This window comes from Salvelinus alpinus, chromosome 4, assembly GCF_045679555.1.
Source record: "Salvelinus alpinus chromosome 4, SLU_Salpinus.1, whole genome shotgun sequence".
Lineage (NCBI taxonomy): Eukaryota > Metazoa > Chordata > Actinopteri > Salmoniformes > Salmonidae > Salvelinus > Salvelinus alpinus.
In genome coordinates this window covers 49,194,810-49,214,296 of record NC_092089.1, presented here as the reverse complement: position 1 = coordinate 49,214,296, position 19,487 = coordinate 49,194,810, and the positions used below count along the sequence as shown (strand labels likewise).

Genomic DNA, 19,487 nt, shown 5'->3' with positions numbered 1-19,487 from the left:
ACTACACACCGAGAGGAGGGGGCTGGAAGTCTGCAACTCTACCAGCCTGAAAGGGCTGGCGCTGTGGCCATAGAACCCTGGACTGTCTAGTGCCCGCGCGGTTACGTGGATGGGATGGAGCCGGGACCGTCTGGCGCTGGTAGGTCTCTCTCTCTTCTCTGTCAAGGGTGTAATTTTTGCTTATCTTCAGCTATAGCAGCATATGGTAACATGCAATTGCCCATATTTTTGAATAGCTGGTGCAGCATTCTCTTATGCTAGCTGGCTGGTTGAAAAACCCGTCCATCACAACGATTGTGGGTATTTTTCAACCATAGCTCGTGCACTATACGAAATTAGTTATAGCGAGAGACGGGTCTTTTGGTGCACTGAAAATGTCCAGGGTCAGGGGCGGGGGCAGGGGGGCCGTGGGAATCTCTGGCGTGGAGACACGAGGTAAAGCCCGCCTTCACTACTCAGCACCCCTCTCACTCACACACCCCAAATACTAGGCTCTCTGTTTTGGCAGTCTGTCTTCAACACACATTTTTGGAATGATAGAAAAGTGCACTGATCCAAACATAATTTCTTCACACCCCACCAAAATGAATCCACAATGAACTAACTCAAGTCTATGTGAACACCACAATTAGTTATGTTTTTGAATACTGAAATGAGTGGCTATTGGACGACCTTACATTGTGATTATTATTTAGATTAGTACATGCTGTAGAAATTAAACCGCCATGGAACCTCCTGTGTCAAAATTTTTACATCAAGGTCATTTCAATTTAATATTGGGTAATGCTAGAGTTATTTACATGTTAGTAATTTAGCAGACACTTATCCAGAGCGACTTACAGTTAATGTTTTCATCTTAAAATAGCTAGGTGGGACATCCACATCTTAGTCATAGTAAGTACATGTTTTCCTCAATGAAGTAGTTATCAGCGAAGTCCGTGCTAGTAGAGGTGGGAAGTTAAGTGTCAGTGTTAGTTGACGAAAGGCAAGTTATGGCATATCAAAAAGCATGTGGTGTTTCACTTTTGTTACTTAGTTAAAGTGGGCAGACAGCCATACTACTCTAAATATTATGATGACCGGTGATATGACGCTGTGCTTTAGTCTGGTCTGAAGTCCAGTCTGTGCATAATCAAATATTTTAGTGACTCCCTAACCAAGTCTGAACTTGATCACGAACATAGAAGATTTAGTGACCAATGGAATGCGAAAAGTTGATATCACAAAGATTGGTCCCCAGGTATTAGTATTAATCACTGTTATGTTAGCTAAAATTCACTGTCATTCAAATGGGGTAGGCCAATCGTTTGACAGCTTGTTGACACTTAAGTATGGAGTTGATTGTCACCCCCCCCCCCTCTCTAAAAACAAACATCTTATGACCCCCAGACCTGCCCATCTCCAGAAGTCTTCTTCTCTGACCAAAGCTACATATTCTTTGTTGTGTATCTTTACGCAACTACATTGACTGACTGGCCTCCAGATATGGGACTAGTAGGATTTTACTGAACCTGTATAGGAAACCATTTACACATTAATATTAGTCAGTTAATCAGCAACACTTCAACGAAAATTCCACTATCTTTTGGTATTTGTTTCATTAGTCCACTGTTGATCATATGATGCAAAACGCAGCATACTTTGACACTTTCTGAATTTTGAAAGTTCTGTATCTAGAAAACTTGATTGATGACATGCGAAACATTTTGGGACTGTATGAACAGTGGATTAATGAAACAAATAGCAAAATATAGTTTGAGTGGTATTTTCCTTTAAAGGTCCAATGCAGCCGTTTTATCTCAATATCAAATCATGTTTGCGTAGCAATTAAGTACCTTACTGTGATTGTTTTCAATTAAAATATACAAAAATATACAAAAATAGTTTCTTAGAAAATTGTAATTTCTCAAGCTAAATTTTTGCTAGGACTGTCAGAGGGGCCAAATTGGAGGAGCCTAATTGGAAGGATGTATAACCTAAAAAATAGCTGTTATTGGCAGAGAGAAAGACAAACTGTCTTTGTTATTGGCCTATTAGCTTATACCATCTGGTGATGTCACCAGGCATTCCAAAAAACCCACCCAGCCAAACAAGTTGACATTTCAGGCGGTCTTTTCAAACAGCTCTTATACTAAAATGCATAATCATAATTTTCACAGTATTTTTTTCAACCTTAGTGTGGAAATATAAAAAAACACAGGAAAATCACGTGTTTGACTGCACTGCCCCATTTAACACGGACTCTGTCCTCAAGACTAGAGTTAAGCTACTAGAATGTTTTATATCTGTACCTCAGGACAGCATTTGAATGAATAATTTCAACTTAAACCTATAAATGGTTAACTCTTAGCTATATCACCATTCCAGACTGCTATTAGACATGGGATCATCTCTAGTGATGTCAGCAGGGAATAGTGTGTGTAATTCCATGTTTCAATGAAAAAGGACCCTGGCCTAAACCAGACTCCAGGGAGAAACGCACACAGTTGACATGGAAAGGGCCCCAGTGCCAGGGAAAGACTGCTATTGTCTGTGGATGTGTGAGCCCTGGCTCCACTTCTCACCATCTGCCTACACTGGGGTGGGGCGGGCTGCCGGTGTGTGTGTGTGTGTCTGCAATTGTGTGTGTCAGTGTGTTTAGCCGACTCTGTGTCAAGACTGTTGAGACTTATGCCGTAGGCGTAACAAACACACCTTCAGTAGAATCTACCTAGTCTTATGTGGTTTATCATGCCAGATTTGCCAGTCCATAGTTGGCTGCTTTTTCAAGGCATAGTGAGCGTACACATCCTTGACGGACTGCTATGCTTGACTACAGGATTTCCAATGCTTGCCTTTTAAACCACAAGATCTCCGCTCAGCTCAGCTATAGGCCTCGCATGAGAGAGAGATTAATGACTGGGGAGGAGGCCGCTCGGACCTAATGTGGAAACACTAACGCTGCTTCAGGATGAAAAAGGCCAAGGTCCAGACACAGACACACAGACTACCCCTCCACACACACTACCCCTCCACACACACACACACACACACTATCCCTCCACACACACGCACACTACCCCTCCACCCACACACTGCCCCTCCAGGTTTCCTGATCTCCATGACAATGCCAGTGTTGCTGTGGAGTCTCCATGGTAAGCCTGGGAATGTTGGGGGGGACCCCTGTGTTTGTGTGTGGTAGTGGGGGCTCTCCCTCTCTCCCTTGCCCCCCTGTCTGTGTGATGGAGGAGGAGGGCAGCTGGGGTCTTTGTTGTGATTGTGAGAGGGCTGTTCTCTGGGGAAGCAGAGGTTAAGACATGGGCTGGACAGGGCTGGGCTGGGCCCCCTCTCAGGCAGGGAGGAAGGCAGGAGTCTCACATTTTACCAGGCCGATCTGAAGTCATACATCTCTTGAACTTCACATACTTGTTTTCCTCACTGCAGTTTGTTTATTGTATTCACTCTCCGCTCAATAACAAAGTTTCAAATGATGTTTGACAAGAGGCTAGCAGTAGCATTCATGTCAAACGAAAACATCTCAAATGCAGGCTTTTAGTCGTCTTCTGTGACCGTTGGATTGTATGCCTATGCTACTGTCGCTAACTAGCTAAGGCACATTTGTGATCGTTCCATCTTATGTCGGCGGAGGTCATTAGATTATTTTCAATACAAAATCACACTAGAAGCCCTTGTGAGGCTAGTAGGCTAGCCTACTCCTCCGCTACCAGTTTCTCACCCTGCCTGCGTGTTTAAGGAAATGTCTGTATCTTTCTTTCAGTGTCTGTCTGGCTTGGTGTATCCAGCGTCGCCCTAATGTATTCTTTTTCTCTCTCTCTTACCCTTTAATTATCATTGAACCACCAACCACCCCTCTCCCTTCCCTTCTCTTTCGTTCACACCCTCCTTCCTCTCACCCTAATCGCTTTGTTCCTCCTCCCCTATCTCCCGCTATTCTCTCTCTCTCTCGCCACCTACCCCCATTCCTTCATTCATTATCCCCATATTTTGCCGCTCAACCTTTTCCTTCCTGTCCGTCTGTTGCCCTTTTCTTCCCCTCTACTTCTTCCCGTCTCTTCCTCTGACTCGTCATCCAACTTATGCCCCCTCTCTCTGCCCGTCATCCAACTTATGCCCCCTCTCTCTGCCCGTCATCCAACTTATGCCCCCTCTCTCTGCCCGTCATCCAACTTATGCCCCCTCTCTCTGCCCGTCATCCAATTTATGCCCCCTCTCTCTGCCCGTCATCCAATTTATGCCCTCTCTCTCTGCCCGTCATCCAATTTATGCCCCCTCTCTCTGGCCGTCATCCAACTTATGACCCCTCTCTCTGGCCGTCATCCAATGCCCCCTCGCTCTGCCCATCGTCACATGCCCATGCCCCCTCTCTCTGCCCATCACATGCCCGTGCTCACTTTTCTTTCCTCATTACTCCATTTATTTAATCTCCCATACCCACATCCCTACCGTTTCTGCCCTTGCCTAAACTTCTGACACCCTTTCCCTAAATTGCCCATGTCTACCACTGCCCCTCCAGTGCCCATGGGGCCCTTCCCCCCACCTCTGCAGCAGGTGTTCCAGGCACCCCGCCGGCCTGGCATGGGCACTGTGGGCAAGCCCATCAAGCTGCTGGCCAACTACTTTGAGGTGGAGATCCCCAAGATGGACGTGTTCCACTACGAGGTGGACATCAAGCCTGACAAGTGCCCCCGACGGGTCAACAGGTAGAGTAACGTGTCACCCTACATAGTCTCATGTGCCAGACATCGTCCCCTGGGGATTGAGGTTACCCAACTCAACACCTGTCACCCAGGTGTCCCCAACTATAGGTGAAGCAGTGGTCCACTTGATGGCTAATATTTTCCCAATGTTTTTAAGAACCACAGAATATGGACTGTAGAACTGAGCCATAGTCAGAACTCGGAGGATCACACTCTATGTAGAAGTGTTAGTCTGCAGAGGTCCAACAACTGCTCAAGGTGATTCAGAGAGAGACTCACAGTTCATTAGTGCACCATGACTGACACACTAGTCCAGTGTCCACCATTACCTAGCCAGGACATGATTAACGGTCTTCGAGAGATCCCCATTGTAGGGTGGTCATCATTGGCCCAATATATTCTAAACCCCAGACATTGGTTTAAATGTTTGGCCAAATGAGCTGCCTGCGTTTCTTTCCTCTGATTTGACTGAGGATATATTTCAGCTGATTATCAACCTCATAAAGTGTAACGCAAACTGTTTTATATCCAACGACAACAACAAAAAACTGCTCCCAGAAGAAAAGCTTCTCTCTCTTTCTCTCTCGTTTACTTGTTTAATAGAGAAGCTGAGTTAAATGTGAAGTTTTTACTTTGCGTGGTGAAAATGTACGAAGGACACACACACCGAACATGCGCCTTAGAGCTTCCTGCTTCGTTCTTACTTAGTAGGAGTTTTTTCAGACAAAGCGTCCATGCAGGCATGCGAAAGGTCAACCCAACATGACCTCTCCTTTTCAGCCCGTCCACTCTACCCCCACACTTAGACGAAAGCTAAGGCACCATGTGTTCAGAGGTGCTGGGGCCCCACAGCTACCTCCCCTACCTCCCTTTGTCCTAGGGATTCCCCCACGACCATGAGACATCACCTCTCACCAGCTGTATCCTGCTTGATCCATAACCAATCAAATCTTCCCTGCTCCCCAGAAAACACCCATCCTAAATCCAGATTTCTGATGTGGGGTTTAATTTGGAGCACTACATTTGTTGACAGATGGTAGTCTTTTGTGGTTTTGTTTCCTCTGGTGGTCATTATGGTGACCCTGGTGTGTTTGACTCTGTGTCGCCCCTTGCAGGGAAGTGGTGGAATACATGGTGCAGCACTTCAAGCCCCAGCTCTTTGGCGACAGGAAGCCAGTGTACGACGGCAAGAAGAATATCTATACGGTGCTAGCGCTTCCTATCGGAAGTGAGAAGGTAGGCATAAGGGAGAGAGAGTGTGTGTCCTACACATTTGAGCAAGTCCCTTTCTACTCCTGTCTTATATCCGTTCCATCGATGTATCCTGTAACCCATCTCCCCTCCACCTAAACTCTCCTCCATCGCTCTTTCTCCCTGAAGGTGGACTTTGAGGTAACTATCCCTGGGGAGGGGAAGGATCGTATCTTCAAGGTGTCTATCCGCTTTCTGGCCACGGTGTCATGGCGTCTGCTCCAGGAGACGCTGGTCAGCGGGCGCCTGCAGGTACCCCTGGACTCTGTCCAAGCCCTGGATGTGGCCATGCGCCACCTGGCCTCCATGAGGTACGGTACACTAAGCACACACGTGCGTGTATACACACACACACACGCACAGGCAGACACAGACAGGTAGGAGGGGACGCGCACACGCATGCAAACACACACTATGAAAGCAAGGGCAGAGAAGCTTGTGGCTAATTACAAAGCTAGGATCTATGATGCACAAACAGTCAAACACACACGCCACGGAACAACACTGTGCATGTTGTCTTCAAACGAATTGAAAGGCATATGCCTTGACGTGTGAATGTTTTGTTATTTTAGATATTTTTTTAAATCTCGAAAAATAGCAAGACATTCCTGTCAAACTTGTTGAACAGCGATTTAGTTTTAGATTCTATTATATTTACATCTCTAGAGGAGATGAACAGAACAACAGATGCCTGATAGCTGAGAACTGTGTAAAGGTGTCACATGAACAAAATCTAATAATCAGACAGTGATTTGGAGGCTTGACTAGATCCCAAACACAAGCTGTTGACTCATTCTATTGGGCTTATGTCTGCGAAGCCTTATAGGTGACACAGAATTACTGGACATTGACTCACGCTGCGGTGCTGAGACTCAAATGAGTTATTCTCCATAACGTCATTTTTTGTCATCCAGGTACACTCCGGTAGGACGATCATTCTTCTCCCCACCTGAAGGATACTACCATCCCCTGGGTGGGGGGAGGGAAGTGTGGTTTGGTTTCCACCAGTCTGTACGCCCCGCCATGTGGAAGATGATGCTCAATATTGATGGTGAGTCGACTGAGTCCCACCAGGAAAGATCTACTCGAGGGTATGAAGTCACAGATCATAAAAAGATGCATCTACAATGATGGTATGAAAATCTGATCTTACGTATGCTCTTAAAGTTACATTCACAGTGGTCTATGATTTAACATCTGTTTTGTGTGGTGTACAAATTCACTGCAGATCAAAGCTTAGAAATGACTTCATTCTATAGTATTTGGTTGTGTTCATTAGTCACCAAATGGAAGAAAACAGACCGAAACAGGCAGGAACTAAGTGGATTTGTCCTATAAGAAACTCTAATTTTCCTTTTCCGCCGAAACATTTTCTTATATGTTTTCCCTTGCATGCCCTAGTGAACACAACCCAATGATTAGGAATAACATAATCCTATACCACTGGGCTTCTGTCTCCGCTGCACTTCACTTCCATTGACTGGATGCATTACGTACTGCTCTCTTTCTCCCTCTAGTGTCGGCCACGGCCTTCTACAAAGCCCAGCCGGTGATCGAGTTCATGTGCGAAGTCCTGGACATCCGCAACATAGACGAGCAGCCCAAGACCCTGACCGACTCGCAGAGGGTCCGCTTCACCAAGGAGATCAAAGGTGGGCCGTTGAACAGTGAGTGAGTACCTTCCACACGCCATGCCGCCTGCCTCTCACCAATGCCCCCCCTCCCCTCAGACGATCCCCTCACATCACTCCTCACTCATCTCACCACTCCTTCCTTCCCCACTCACTCCTTCTCCCATCACTCCTTCCTTCCCCACTCACTCCTTCTCCCATCACTCCTTCCTTCCCCACTCACTCCTTCTCCCATCACTCATTCCTTCCCCACTCACTCCTTCTCCCATCACTCATTCCTTCCCCACTCACTCCTTCTCCCATCACTCATTACTTCCCCACTCACTCCTTCTCCCATCACTCATTCCTTCCCCACTCACTCCTTCCTCAATCTCTTCACTCCTCCACCACTCACTTCACTCCTTATCTTCTCTTACTGACTCACTCAACTCCTCAATTTTCTTTTCTCCACCTTCTTTTGACATTCATCCTAATGGATCCTTCTCTCCACCATGCCCCCTGTTATTTTCTACCCCAGGGCTCTCCCCAGAATGTTTTCATAGTGTAAAGCTCATCTTCAGAAAGTAGAAATCCTCATCACCTCTCTGTCGACTCTATCCTCAATTCTGCATTCCTATAAAACGGCGTGATTGAAAGCAGTATTATACGTTTTGGATGAGTTTTCATAAAGAAATACATTTGAAAGTCCACATGATGGCGCTAAAGAGTAAAAAGTGAAAGAATGGTGGAGCAGCGCCTCTGTGCACACAGCCTATGGGGAGAACTCTGTTGTCCTTCCCTTCTCCTCCACCCTCTCCCCATCTACGTCTGTCCCCGTGCCGCCACTACTGCTGGCTCTTATCTTTGTGTGTGTCTGTGCCCTGCTGTCGGTGGGCGTTACCAGGTCTGAAGGTGGAGGTGACCCACTGCGGTCAGATGAAGAGGAAGTACCGCGTCTGCAACGTCACGCGACGCCCCGCCAGCCACCAGACGTGAGTAGCGTCACGGTTGATCCTACTGATGCTCCCCGGAGAAGGGATGTTTTGGGTGGATGATATGTCTGCCATAATTCCAATAAAAGTCATGACCCATAAATCATCGGTGTCAGTTAGGATATTGGTCTTTGTGATTCTGAGTAAGGATATGTTCCATGACAAGGATGGATGTTTTTATTATCCACCTTTTTTCTAGCATTTAGTGAAGACACCAGTGGTTTTCTAGAGGCACCTGCATCAATGTGAGGCATGTGGTGAGTTTTCTCAGGTCGCTGTGTTAGTCAGTTTTGACATCTTTATTACACATTCCCTACCAGGTTTCCCCTGCAGCTTGAGAGCGGACAGACAGTAGAATGTACGGTGGCCCAGTACTTCAAGCAGAAGTACAATCTGCAGCTCAAATATCCCCACCTGCCCTGCCTCCAGGTTGGTCAGGAGCAGAAGCACACCTACCTGCCCCTGGAGGTGAGAAATATGGGACCGCTGACTCTTCTAGAGTGAATACATTCAGTCCAGTTGCTTTATGTGTTTGAGAAGGAAATTCCTGCTTATATAATATGCTCAATGGTTTTTGGTTTTGTGTCCCTGCAGGTGTGTAACATAGTAGCAGGGCAGCGCTGCATCAAGAAACTGACAGATAATCAGACGTCCACTATGATCAAAGCCACGGCTCGCTCTGCACCTGACAGACAGGAGGAGATCAGCCGGCTGGTGAGTCAGTGGTGCCGCCTGGTGGCTGGAGGCTGCAATGCAAAACTACCAGCTATGAGCATGAGAATTGGCATTAATGAATTGAACACAAAACCATCCAACACAGATTAACACATACTACTACTACTTCTACTACTAGACTTGAGGGAAAAGACAATACATAGTAAATTACTTCCTATTATTCTCTCCACAGATTAAATGTGAATTGACAGCACAGCAGTGTGAATGTGACATGCGAGAATATTTAACATATCCTATCTGTTGTCCCCGTCTATCCACAGATGAAAAATGCCAACTTTAACCTGGACCCGTACATCCAGGAGTTTGGGATCAAGGTGAAGGATGAGATGGCGGAGGTGACGGGAAGGGTGCTGCCTGCCCCCATCCTACAGTATGGAGGACGGGTAAGAGACATCGCTCTTATAGTACGGCCCCATTAATAAGCATCCTTTCAATTGTGTGTACTTGGTGCAGGAAACATGTGTCCAGGAAAGTAAATTGAGGAGTAATTAATTTGCTAATCGCATTGGGCTATGTTTTCTTTAGCACAATTTACTGTCCAGATTGTGTGTGTAAAATATATATATATATAATATATGTCTTTATCAGTAACAACAGGAGTAGCTCGCATAGCTACTCACCAGTAGGCTATAGAGTGGTGAGGAGGACTTCACCGTTCATTTTCTGGATTCGGGTTCACTCGAACATCGTTTTAAGCTTTGTTTTACTATTGTCAGTTACTGCTAATTTCGGGATTGTATATCGATTCGCTCTCCTTAAATATTTGTCATCTGATGTATTCGTTTTAGTCTCTGAATTGTTTAATCAAACTTTTTGCTGCCAGCTTCTGATATCAGGGTATAAAAACTGCAATTTATGTCCTGAATTAATCTAGTGTGCATGTGCACCCAGCCATAACCTGCTGGCTAGCTGAACTATGCTAGTTTGTTCTCATTGCCAAACTTCATAAATACTGCACCCTCAACTTCAAAACTCCTTTGCTAGTTATACAATCATGTAACTAAGAAATTAGCTGAAAATGATTTGTTTTGTTGAATAGTCATGACTGGTTCGCGTGATCTGTCATAATAAACTGTGGTGAAGGATGCCATTGCTACTTAACACTGATCCAAGTTCAGTTTTGAGATCCACCATCATTGGCGTAGGTTTTGACAAGGGGCAGCCTCTCCCCGCTTTGCTAGATGGGATATGTAGTGATTGTGCCAACACGGCCATGTACACAGTCTTGTACCCTTAACCTTTTAAAAATGGACTACTGTTTTTGTTGATTAAATCAGACTTTATTAGTTTTATGAGTAATCCAGGAACGTCACGAGTTTATTGACACGAGACAACCCAAGAAAATAGCAACTCCACAGAGCACCAACGGCTACAATGAATGACTAAATTACTTCCGGACACAAAGGGTCCGCAGAGTTCCTCCTCACCACTCTATATCTAGCCAGGTTTCTGGCTTCAGAAGTCAGTCCCCACTATGGTAGTTGTGGATTTCACAGAGTGCAAACAGCCCTGACATTGATCTGGTTCTGAAGCTTTTGTCTCCCACCTGTTCCACCTCACAGAACCGGGCCATCGCCACGCCCAACCAAGGGGTGTGGGACATGAGGGGAAAGCAGTTCTACAACGGCATTGAGATCAAGGTGTGGGCCATCGCCTGCTTCGCCCCCCAGAAACAGTGTAGGGAGGAGGTGCTCAAGTAAGTACCCTGCTTGGAGTGGGGGTAGTGTGGGAAGAGGCGTCTGAAGTGGATATCTTCAGGCATCGTATTAGAGATTCCTGCCAGAGTGCAACAGTATTTATCTAAATATAAAATATGTACTGTTCTTGGCTTTGCTAGGTGGTTTTGTGTGTTTAGAGTAGTGTTATTTGTTTTACATTTAGAGCTTTACTTGCTGTGGCATGGGTTTTGTTCATTAGTGCACACTACGGGGAAGCGTTCTAAAACATTTTGCAATTGGAAATGACCATTCTGTTAGAAGTCCCAATAGTACATCCCTGTTTCAGTCCATTGTCTTCCGTTTGGTGCTTAAAAAAACACAGTCCCGGGCTCTGCATACAGCACCACCATGTGAACCAGGTTTCTTTCCTAACAAAACATTTTCACCACTCTCCTCAGGAACTTCACAGACCAGCTGCGTAAGATCTCCAAGGATGCTGGGATGCCCATCCAGGGCCAGCCGTGTTTCTGTAAATACGCCCAGGGAGCCGACAGTGTGGAGCCCATGTTCAGGCACCTGAAGAACACCTACTCTGGACTGCAGCTCATCATCGTCATCCTGCCCGGAAAGACTCCCGTCTACGGTAAGATTGGCCTTATTCATGCTGAGTTTGATTTTGTTTATTCTTGCTCACAGATAAAACTGAAGAAATGCAGAATTTACATGACCTATAATTTCAAAACAATCATTTAAAATACAGAACACATAATACGTGACATAAATAGAATATTGAGCAATTGAAAAAATTACAGGGCATTTTTCATAATGGAAATTTAAATATTAAAATGTGATAAAAAAAAAAAGAAAGAGCTGAGTTCTTATACAGTCTGATAGCAGAGGGTGGAGTGGCGTGTCGCAGGCGGTTCGGTTCGTACGGGCAATTATACAGGACAGTTTCTCAGGAGCCTGGTGGTGCAGTTACCTCTTTTTGGAGGGAGCAGGTCATTCAGTGGATGGTCAAGAGTGTGCATGTCCTTCACCAGATGCACTGCAGCCTGCTCTCGCCTGCTCTGCAGTGAGGGGAGCTGTGATTGGACTGCTCTGCAGTGAGGGGATTGGACTGCTCTGCAGTGAGGGGAGCTGTGGTTGGACTGCTCTGCAGTGAGGGGAGCTGTGGTTGGACTGCTACACCTCTGGAGATGATTCTCAAGGCCCTCCTCTGCACCCTGTCTAGTTGTTGAATGATTCACTTACAAAATTCTCTAAGGTCAAATTGTTTAACCAAAATATCAGTTTACTCAACTTGCTTGACCACCACCATTACAAAAATATATTTTATATAATGTATTATCTTTACCTTGACATATTGCAGTAACCGAGACGTCTATGATACACTGAGTGTACAAAACATAATGAACACCTGGTCTTTCCTTTATTGATAACACTTGTTAAATCCACTTAAATCAGTGTAGATGAAGGAGAGGAGACCGGTTAAAGAAGGATTTTTAAACCTTGAGACAATTGATACATGGATTGTGTGTGTGTGCCATTCAGTGTGAATGGGCAAGACAAAAGAGTGCCTTTTGAACGGGGTATGGTGTGGGTGCCAGGCGCACCGGTTTGAGTCAAGAACTGCAACGCTGCTGGGTTTTCCACGCTCAGCACTTTTTAAACTTTTTTTTAATTATCTCGACCATTTAAAAAAACAAGCACACATAAAACTTGAAAAAGCCATACATGCACATGAGTAAAATAATCAAGGATAACACACAAAGTATGGGACTTATTTCCGTTGTGGTTCTCTAGAGACAAGATAGCTATGCAAGATCGAACACTGTTGAACACAGTATGACAGCGAGAAAATAAAACATAAAACAAAGAGGAACATCCACCTGATCATTGCAGTTACTTTCCCGTGTGTATCAAGAATGGTCCACCCTCAAAGACATCCAGCCAACTCGATATTAGGAAGGTGTTCTTAATGTTTTGTACTCCGTGTATAATAGCTTCTGTTTAGCATTTATGGATCTGTACTTAATTTCTGCCTGTTACTGGTCCTGTGTAGCGGAGGTGAAGAGGGTGGGAGATACTCTCCTAGGAATGGCCACTCAGTGTGTCCAGGTGAAGAACGTGGTGAAGACGTCCCCCCAGACCCTCTCCAACCTCTGCCTCAAGATCAATGTCAAGCTGGGGGGAATCAACAATATCCTGGTGCCTCACCAACGGTAAACTTTCACCAACTCTCTCCACTGGGTTGGGTTCATTATGGCACACACAGTCCCTTTTTCAGTCCGTTTGGTACCTAATAGATGCGACCTTGGTCTGAATGTGCTCTGGATGGAAACCCATTTGTGTATATGAGCGCTCTTTAAAATAAGACAAACTCCTGTGAATTTGACTGAATTTGTCCCTTCTCCCTTCCTGTCTCACAGGTCAGCAGTGTTCCAGGAGCCTGTCATCTTCCTGGGGGCCGATGTAACACACCCCCCTGCTGGAGATGGGAAGAAGCCCTCCATTACCGCTGTAAGGCTGCTTCTCCAATACTACCACTACACCATGTTAACACAAATTATTATGTATTAAGAGTACATTGTATTTTAAGAGGGAGGGATGAGAAGGGGAAGAGAGCGGCTCAGCGCTGACTCACAGTCAGGGAGGAAATGACGTCACCCCGATCCTCGCTGTCCCACAACCCGGGCCTGGCTGTGGTTGGCTGTGTAGTTGCCAAGCAATCATGACCGGCTGTTGAGTCATACAGCCCTCTGTGTGCGTCTGTATGTGCTTCTGTGGGTGTGTGTGTGCGCTTATAGAGGTGGTCAGGAAGGATGACCATTTTTCTCACAATAACAAGACGTAAGGCTACAAGGTTACTGTTATAGATGCTGACGACACAGCTTTACACACTGCCTATCCTGTGCCTCTAGAGGATGCTAGTGCTCACATTGTATCATTAGCTAGAGGTGAATCAAAGAACACTTAATTAAATATTGATGTTTTGGGTTGTCTATCTGGTCTTTGTTTTTCAGCTCATCTCTGTATTTTCAAAGCTTTTGCTTTTTAGGAGTGGTTTCTGAGGTTTGGGCCTGGATTCACAAAGAGTCTCAGAGAAGTAGTGCTGATATAAGATCAGTTGCCTTTTGGCTAATAGTGAATAAGATTACGTGGACAGGGGGGACCAGATCATAGATCATCACTCTTACTCTGAGACGCTTTCTTAATACAGGCCCAAGTCTGTGTCTGTATGGCTAGTCCCCTCATTTCTCTCTTATTTTCATCCCTCTCTCTGTTCTTTTTCTTTCTCTCCCTCGATCTCTCCAGGTGGTAGGCAGTATGGACGCCCACCCCAGCAGGTACTGTGCCACAGTCCGGGTCCAGAGGCCCAGGCAGGAGATTATCGAAGACCTTTCTTACATGGTGCGAGAACTGCTGATCCAGTTCTACAAGTCGACCCGCTTCAAGCCCACCAGGATCATCTTCTACAGGGACGGAGTGCCTGAGGGGCAGCTGCCACAGGTACTTACTGGTCTCTGTCATTGGGGGTTATAAATAGTTATCAATAGAGATGGGGATCCATTTTTCATTATTTATAAGTGACAGAGTTGGATTGGCCAGATCATTATATTTTCCATCACCTTGATCAATAGGCCTAGTAGTTTATAGCAGCTAAATAGTGGTACATAGTTCATCTCTGAATAAGTATGATTTGATATAGTATAGCATGTGACAATAATGCACAATACTGGGAAGAGTTACAGAAAGAGGTGAGCAACGCAACTACCTCTAAAGATAACCGTTGGACAGATAACGAGGAAATATTACATTTTTCTGTGTAGATACTCCACTACGAGCTTCTGGCCATCAGGGATGCGTGCATCAAGCTGGAAAAGGACTACCAGCCTGGTATCACCTACATCGTGGTCCAGAAGCGCCACCACACACGCCTCTTCTGTGCCGACAAGTCTGAGAGAGTGAGTCAACAGTCAGAGCTATTCTAACCATAACTGTATCATGCTTTCTAGGTTTCACTCTAGAACAGGGGTCTCAAACTATCGGCACGCCGGCCAAATGCGGCCTGTGAGCTTATTTGATGTGGTCTGCGGTTGTAATGTTAGGATAAGCGTTTGGAATTAAATATCGTGGTCCTGTATTGTCTTTCCTTTTTCTGTAGATCGGGAAGAGTGGTAACATTCCTGCAGGGACCACAGTGGACACCAGCATCACTCACCCGTTTGAGTTTGACTTCTACCTTTGCAGTCACGCGGGTATACAGGTGAGTGGGGAGATGCTTCCTGCTGCTGTCCAGCTGTTTTTGTCTAACCTGAGGCATTCTAAACCTCCTGGCTCTGGAGTCACATGCAGCTCTTTAACGCTCCTTTGTGGCTCCATAGCGAATGTAACTTGTATACTTTTATTATTTATTTAACCATAGAAATCACATTGAGATTTACATCTCCAACAAAGCAGCATGCATATATTTACACGATACATAACAATGAATGTAAGTTAAGAGTGCATATGAAAAATGTAAAAGAGCAGGTTTAAAAACATATAGTTAGGGCCCTGTGTTTTGCACAATCATGTGACATAGCAAGATTCTATTCTGTATTTTAAGAATTATTCAGAAATGAGAATTACACCAAAGATTAAACAATTGTCAGAGGATGGTGCTGGACCATCTGACAGGAGAAGGGAACCGTTTGAAGTTAAAGCTTTAAACAAAAGGTTAAAATCCAGGCAAAACACAGGGCCCTAATACTAGTTATTCATGTTTTCAAGTAATCCTCCCCCTCTTGAGTGTTGAAATGGTCTCTCCACTCTGCAGGGGACTAGTCGGCCCTCACATTACTATGTCCTGTGGGACGACAATCGTTTCACCGCCGACGAGCTGCAAATCCTCACTTACCAGCTGTGCCATACCTACGTGCGCTGTACCCGCTCTGTCTCCATCCCCGCGCCAGCCTACTACGCCCGCCTCGTGGCCTTCCGTGCCCGCTACCATCTGGTGGACAAGGAGCACGACAGGTGAGCATGGTGGTCTAGTTAACGTTTAAAGGGACGTTACACTTAAATCTGTTGTCAGATGTTGATGATTTCAAATGTAGTCTAATGTTATGATGAATTCAAGTTCCATGCCGTCGGTTTTGTAGATCCAGCTGTATGCCTCAAACAAAAATGTATGAAAAAGATGAGCACCATATAATTTCCAGATCTTATTTGGTACTTATTGCGTCCTGTGTGTTTCTGTCCATACTGTAGTGGGGAGGGCAGCCATGTCTCTGGGCAGAGTAACGGTCGGGACCCCCAGGCTCTGGCCAAGGCGGTGCAGATTCACCACGACACGCTGAGGACCATGTACTTCGCCTGAGCACCACCCCACACCACCATCACCACCACTGTCCTTAAGACTCACCATCCCTCGGTGAGGGGCTTGGGAGCCCACAGGAAGCCTTCCACCTCTCCTCCTCCCTCCATCGCTGTGACCACCCACACACTCCACATACCCTCTCTTGACTGACCCACCACAGCCAAACCACCCCAGTACCAGAACTATACATCCCTCACCTGATCAACCCAGGCAGACTCTGCAGCGTCCTGCACAATGGTTACTATTATCATTATTGATATTATGTTTGTTTTTATTTACTTTACCAGGACTGTGTTTTTATGTTGACTTAAAAAAAAAAAGGGTATTATTGTATTGTATGCGACCTTCCACACTCCTATGTATGCAATACGGAGGGGAGGAAAACGGGCGCTGAGCTGCCCCGAGACCTTTGACTGCCACCACAATGCTGCCTCTTACCTATCCGCATGGCGGATGTCAGTGTTCTGTTCCAAGCCCCTGGTACAACAGGAGTCATGGGACCCCCGGGCGGGGCGGGGGAAGGGTGACAAAAAGGACACACTTATTATGAACTTTTTCTCATGAACTCCATTCTTATGTTGCCGTTCTCTTTTATTTAATTTTTTTGGCCTTGATGCGCGCAACGGGACGTATGGTACATTAGCACTTAGAGATTAGCATGTAGTCAACGCCGCCCACCCTGCACCTATATGAAGTGTCTATGTCTGTGTGAGACTAGCCCTCTGCTCTTAATTGTGGACATGGAGCAGAAATACAAAGGGCAGGTGTAGCATGTCGTAGATACATTAGACTAAGTCCTTCTTCACTGTATCTGTGCAGGTTGAATTAGCCAGTAGAGAGAGGGCAATGTAGAAGTTAGAGGGACCATTGCATTGAGTGTATTGAATATACTTGAATATACTCACACCCCATGCATCTAAACCAGCATTATTATTATCAACCAGCCTAATGTGATGCCTACCAATGGAAAAGGGGCACCTATGTAAACAGGAAGAAGATAATCTTTGTGTCAGAATGCATTTACTCTGCGGAGGAATTACGAGGCACTTTCATAACCTGATTGGTTGATGTTACTTCCGAATGGGGAGATTTGTCTTCCCTCAGGCTTCACACGCAGGCCTACCCCCCCCCCCCCCCCCCCCACACCTACCTACATAATACATGTTCTCACACCTACAACCTCTCTAAGCTTGCTGAACCAATAGAGTGACAGTAGCAATACAAGGTCTGCATCTTTTCTTTGTAGGTGTGAAAGCAGCAAAAAGACGCGGGCCAGAGAACACTGAATGAAGTGTTTCTTCATCCCTTTTAGCACTTGACCTTGGCTATATGATCATTTTACACATTCTAGGTACACATTCCAACCTATGTCAATGGAGATGACGTACACACCAAAACACTACGTTGACATACACACACAAATACTGTACTCACACATAGCGTCTCTCTTTTTTTTTTTTGTAAATAGCTTGTCCTACCTACAGACATCGACCACAGCATCGCCTCCTCACCCCCTCACATTCTCCTACTGAGTGTGTACCGAGCTGCCTCCACGCATGCACTTGCCCCCTTAAAACCCCCACATGAATACTTGCCCCCTCCTTCCAACACCACCACCCATTTTCCCCCTATCCATACCCCGCTCAACCCTCTGCTTCAGCTCCCCTCCTCCCAGCCTAGTGTATGATTCCCCATTGGTGCGCTGTGTGCATGGACAACACAGATAGGGGTTTGCTACACAGGTTATTGGGGGGTACTTACTCAATATGCCCTGCCTTCACTTCTGATCACTTTCTGACTTTATGAAACGCATGTAACACATTTTTATTGTGACTGGATATTCTGAGCCACCTTAGTTTTCCTAGAGATAGGAGCTTATTACGCTCACTTCTGCCTTTCAGTCATAGCCTCATTTGTGTAAACGGTGAACTGAAAGGCTGCTTTTTGTTTTCTGTATTGTGTTGAGTAGAGTCAGAGTGTATCCTCAAGGGGGTACTATGCGAAAAGTAGTCTGGCGACTTTCATTTCTTGGCCTTCAAGCACCTCCAAACATGTCTGATGGGTTGTAGAGCCCCTTTATGTTGGAAGGGAATGACGATAGAGATTTAATGATATGCCATTTTTGGGGGAATTCATGTTTATGAACTTACGCAATCAAAATGCTTTTGTACACCATTTTACTGACCCCACGTGTCCAAGGTAATTTGTATATAACCTGTAATGAATATTTGGGCTCATCAATGTAGCGGGGCCTTTGCAGTTGGGGTTAGTCCCCCCCCCCCCCCCCCCCAGCCCCTCTGTGTTCAAATTCAGCTTGGGTAAGCTCAGCGCCACTGATCCAGATGCAGTTCTTATCTTCACTCTGGGAAAAGCATCATGATGAGGACACAAGCGAATCCGCTCCACACTGACTAAGCAATATAAAAGCCACTGATCAAGAACAGTCTTTGTCATAGCACTTCCCAATAGGTTGAATGAAAGGAAATGGAAGCAACTTATTTTGGCTCTGTATGATGTAATAGTATGGGGACTCTGTTGGGGAGGGCTATTTTTTTTAAAGAAAATACATTTGTTTTTTATTACTCTTGTTGATTGTTGTTGTGTACAGACAAACCAAGTGCATTTATGGTCAGTCCTGGAAGACCCATGTGTATGTAGGTTTTAATTTTTTATGACAGATACTGACACTTCTGTAGCCTAGCCTAAATCACATCAGAAAGCTCCAACTATCTCTGAAACCTTAATCCATTTAAAATAAATGTATGTCAGTCTGTAGAGAGGAAAGGGGAAACATTTTAACATAAGAACTGATTTCTGGTTTCTGTGTTACTGTAATATAATTTATTCCCATTGGCTAAAGTCGAAGCACAGAGTTTGTAAACTGAGGCGCAACATCACGAGGCTTGCAGGAATGCTTGCGAAACTGGCCAAGCAGACCAGGCCGGGGTTTGGGGTGAGAGAAGTGGGGGGAAAAACTTCATTCGTTGTTAATTCTTCGAAATCTAAAGGCACAACCAAGATTCGAGCCAATGTCTTAAGTAATTGAACATGTTATTACTCTGACCTCGTGAAAGTGACAAACTGACTCGTTTTCATTTTCGTCAAAAATAACTTATAATGAGGGGGTGCCTTTGATTGACGGCGTGCACATGCGCAATTAGGCGCGAGACGACCGTTAG

The 19,487-nt window shown here is 45.4% G+C and overlaps 1 protein-coding gene across 4 annotated transcripts; it reads left to right on the top strand.

The window, feature by feature from the left end:
• The first annotated feature begins 1 nt into the window (after position 1).
• On the top strand, positions 2 to 18,890 carry LOC139573851 (protein argonaute-1). Of its 4 annotated transcripts, none has more exons than XM_071397780.1 (19): positions 2 to 139; positions 4,514 to 4,700; positions 5,813 to 5,933; positions 6,078 to 6,259; positions 6,863 to 6,999; positions 7,466 to 7,600; positions 8,463 to 8,550; positions 8,871 to 9,018; positions 9,145 to 9,264; positions 9,546 to 9,668; positions 10,848 to 10,981; positions 11,402 to 11,586; positions 13,009 to 13,168; positions 13,376 to 13,466; positions 14,262 to 14,456; positions 14,777 to 14,911; positions 15,112 to 15,213; positions 15,766 to 15,965; positions 16,200 to 18,890. In XM_071397780.1, exons 1-19 carry the CDS (start codon positions 115 to 117, stop codon positions 16,306 to 16,308), a joined length of 2,577 nt encoding a protein of 858 aa, XP_071253881.1. In that variant the 5' UTR covers positions 2 to 114; the 3' UTR covers positions 16,309 to 18,890. The 4 variants fall into 4 exon arrangements, with proteins under 4 accessions (XP_071253881.1, XP_071253880.1, XP_071253879.1 ...); XM_071397779.1 differs by having other exon boundaries at positions 10,818 to 10,981; XM_071397778.1 differs by having other exon boundaries at positions 7,466 to 7,615; positions 10,818 to 10,981.
• Positions 18,891 to 19,487: the final 597 nt, after the last annotated feature.

What these genes read in the sequence shown, in the direction of transcription:
- LOC139573851 (XM_071397777.1), top strand. Translation starts at nt 115, where the DNA reads ATGGAGCCGGGACCGTCTGGCGCTG. An exon ending in TGCCCCCGACGGGTCAACAG is followed by an intron (nt 4,701 to 5,812) that starts GTAGAGTAACGT and finishes CGCCCCTTGCAG; the next exon opens with GGAAGTGGTGGAATACATGG. An exon ending in GGTGGGCCGTTGAACAGTGA is followed by an intron (nt 7,620 to 8,445) that starts GTGAGTACCTTC and finishes TGTGCCCTGCTG; the next exon opens with TCGGTGGGCGTTACCAGGTC.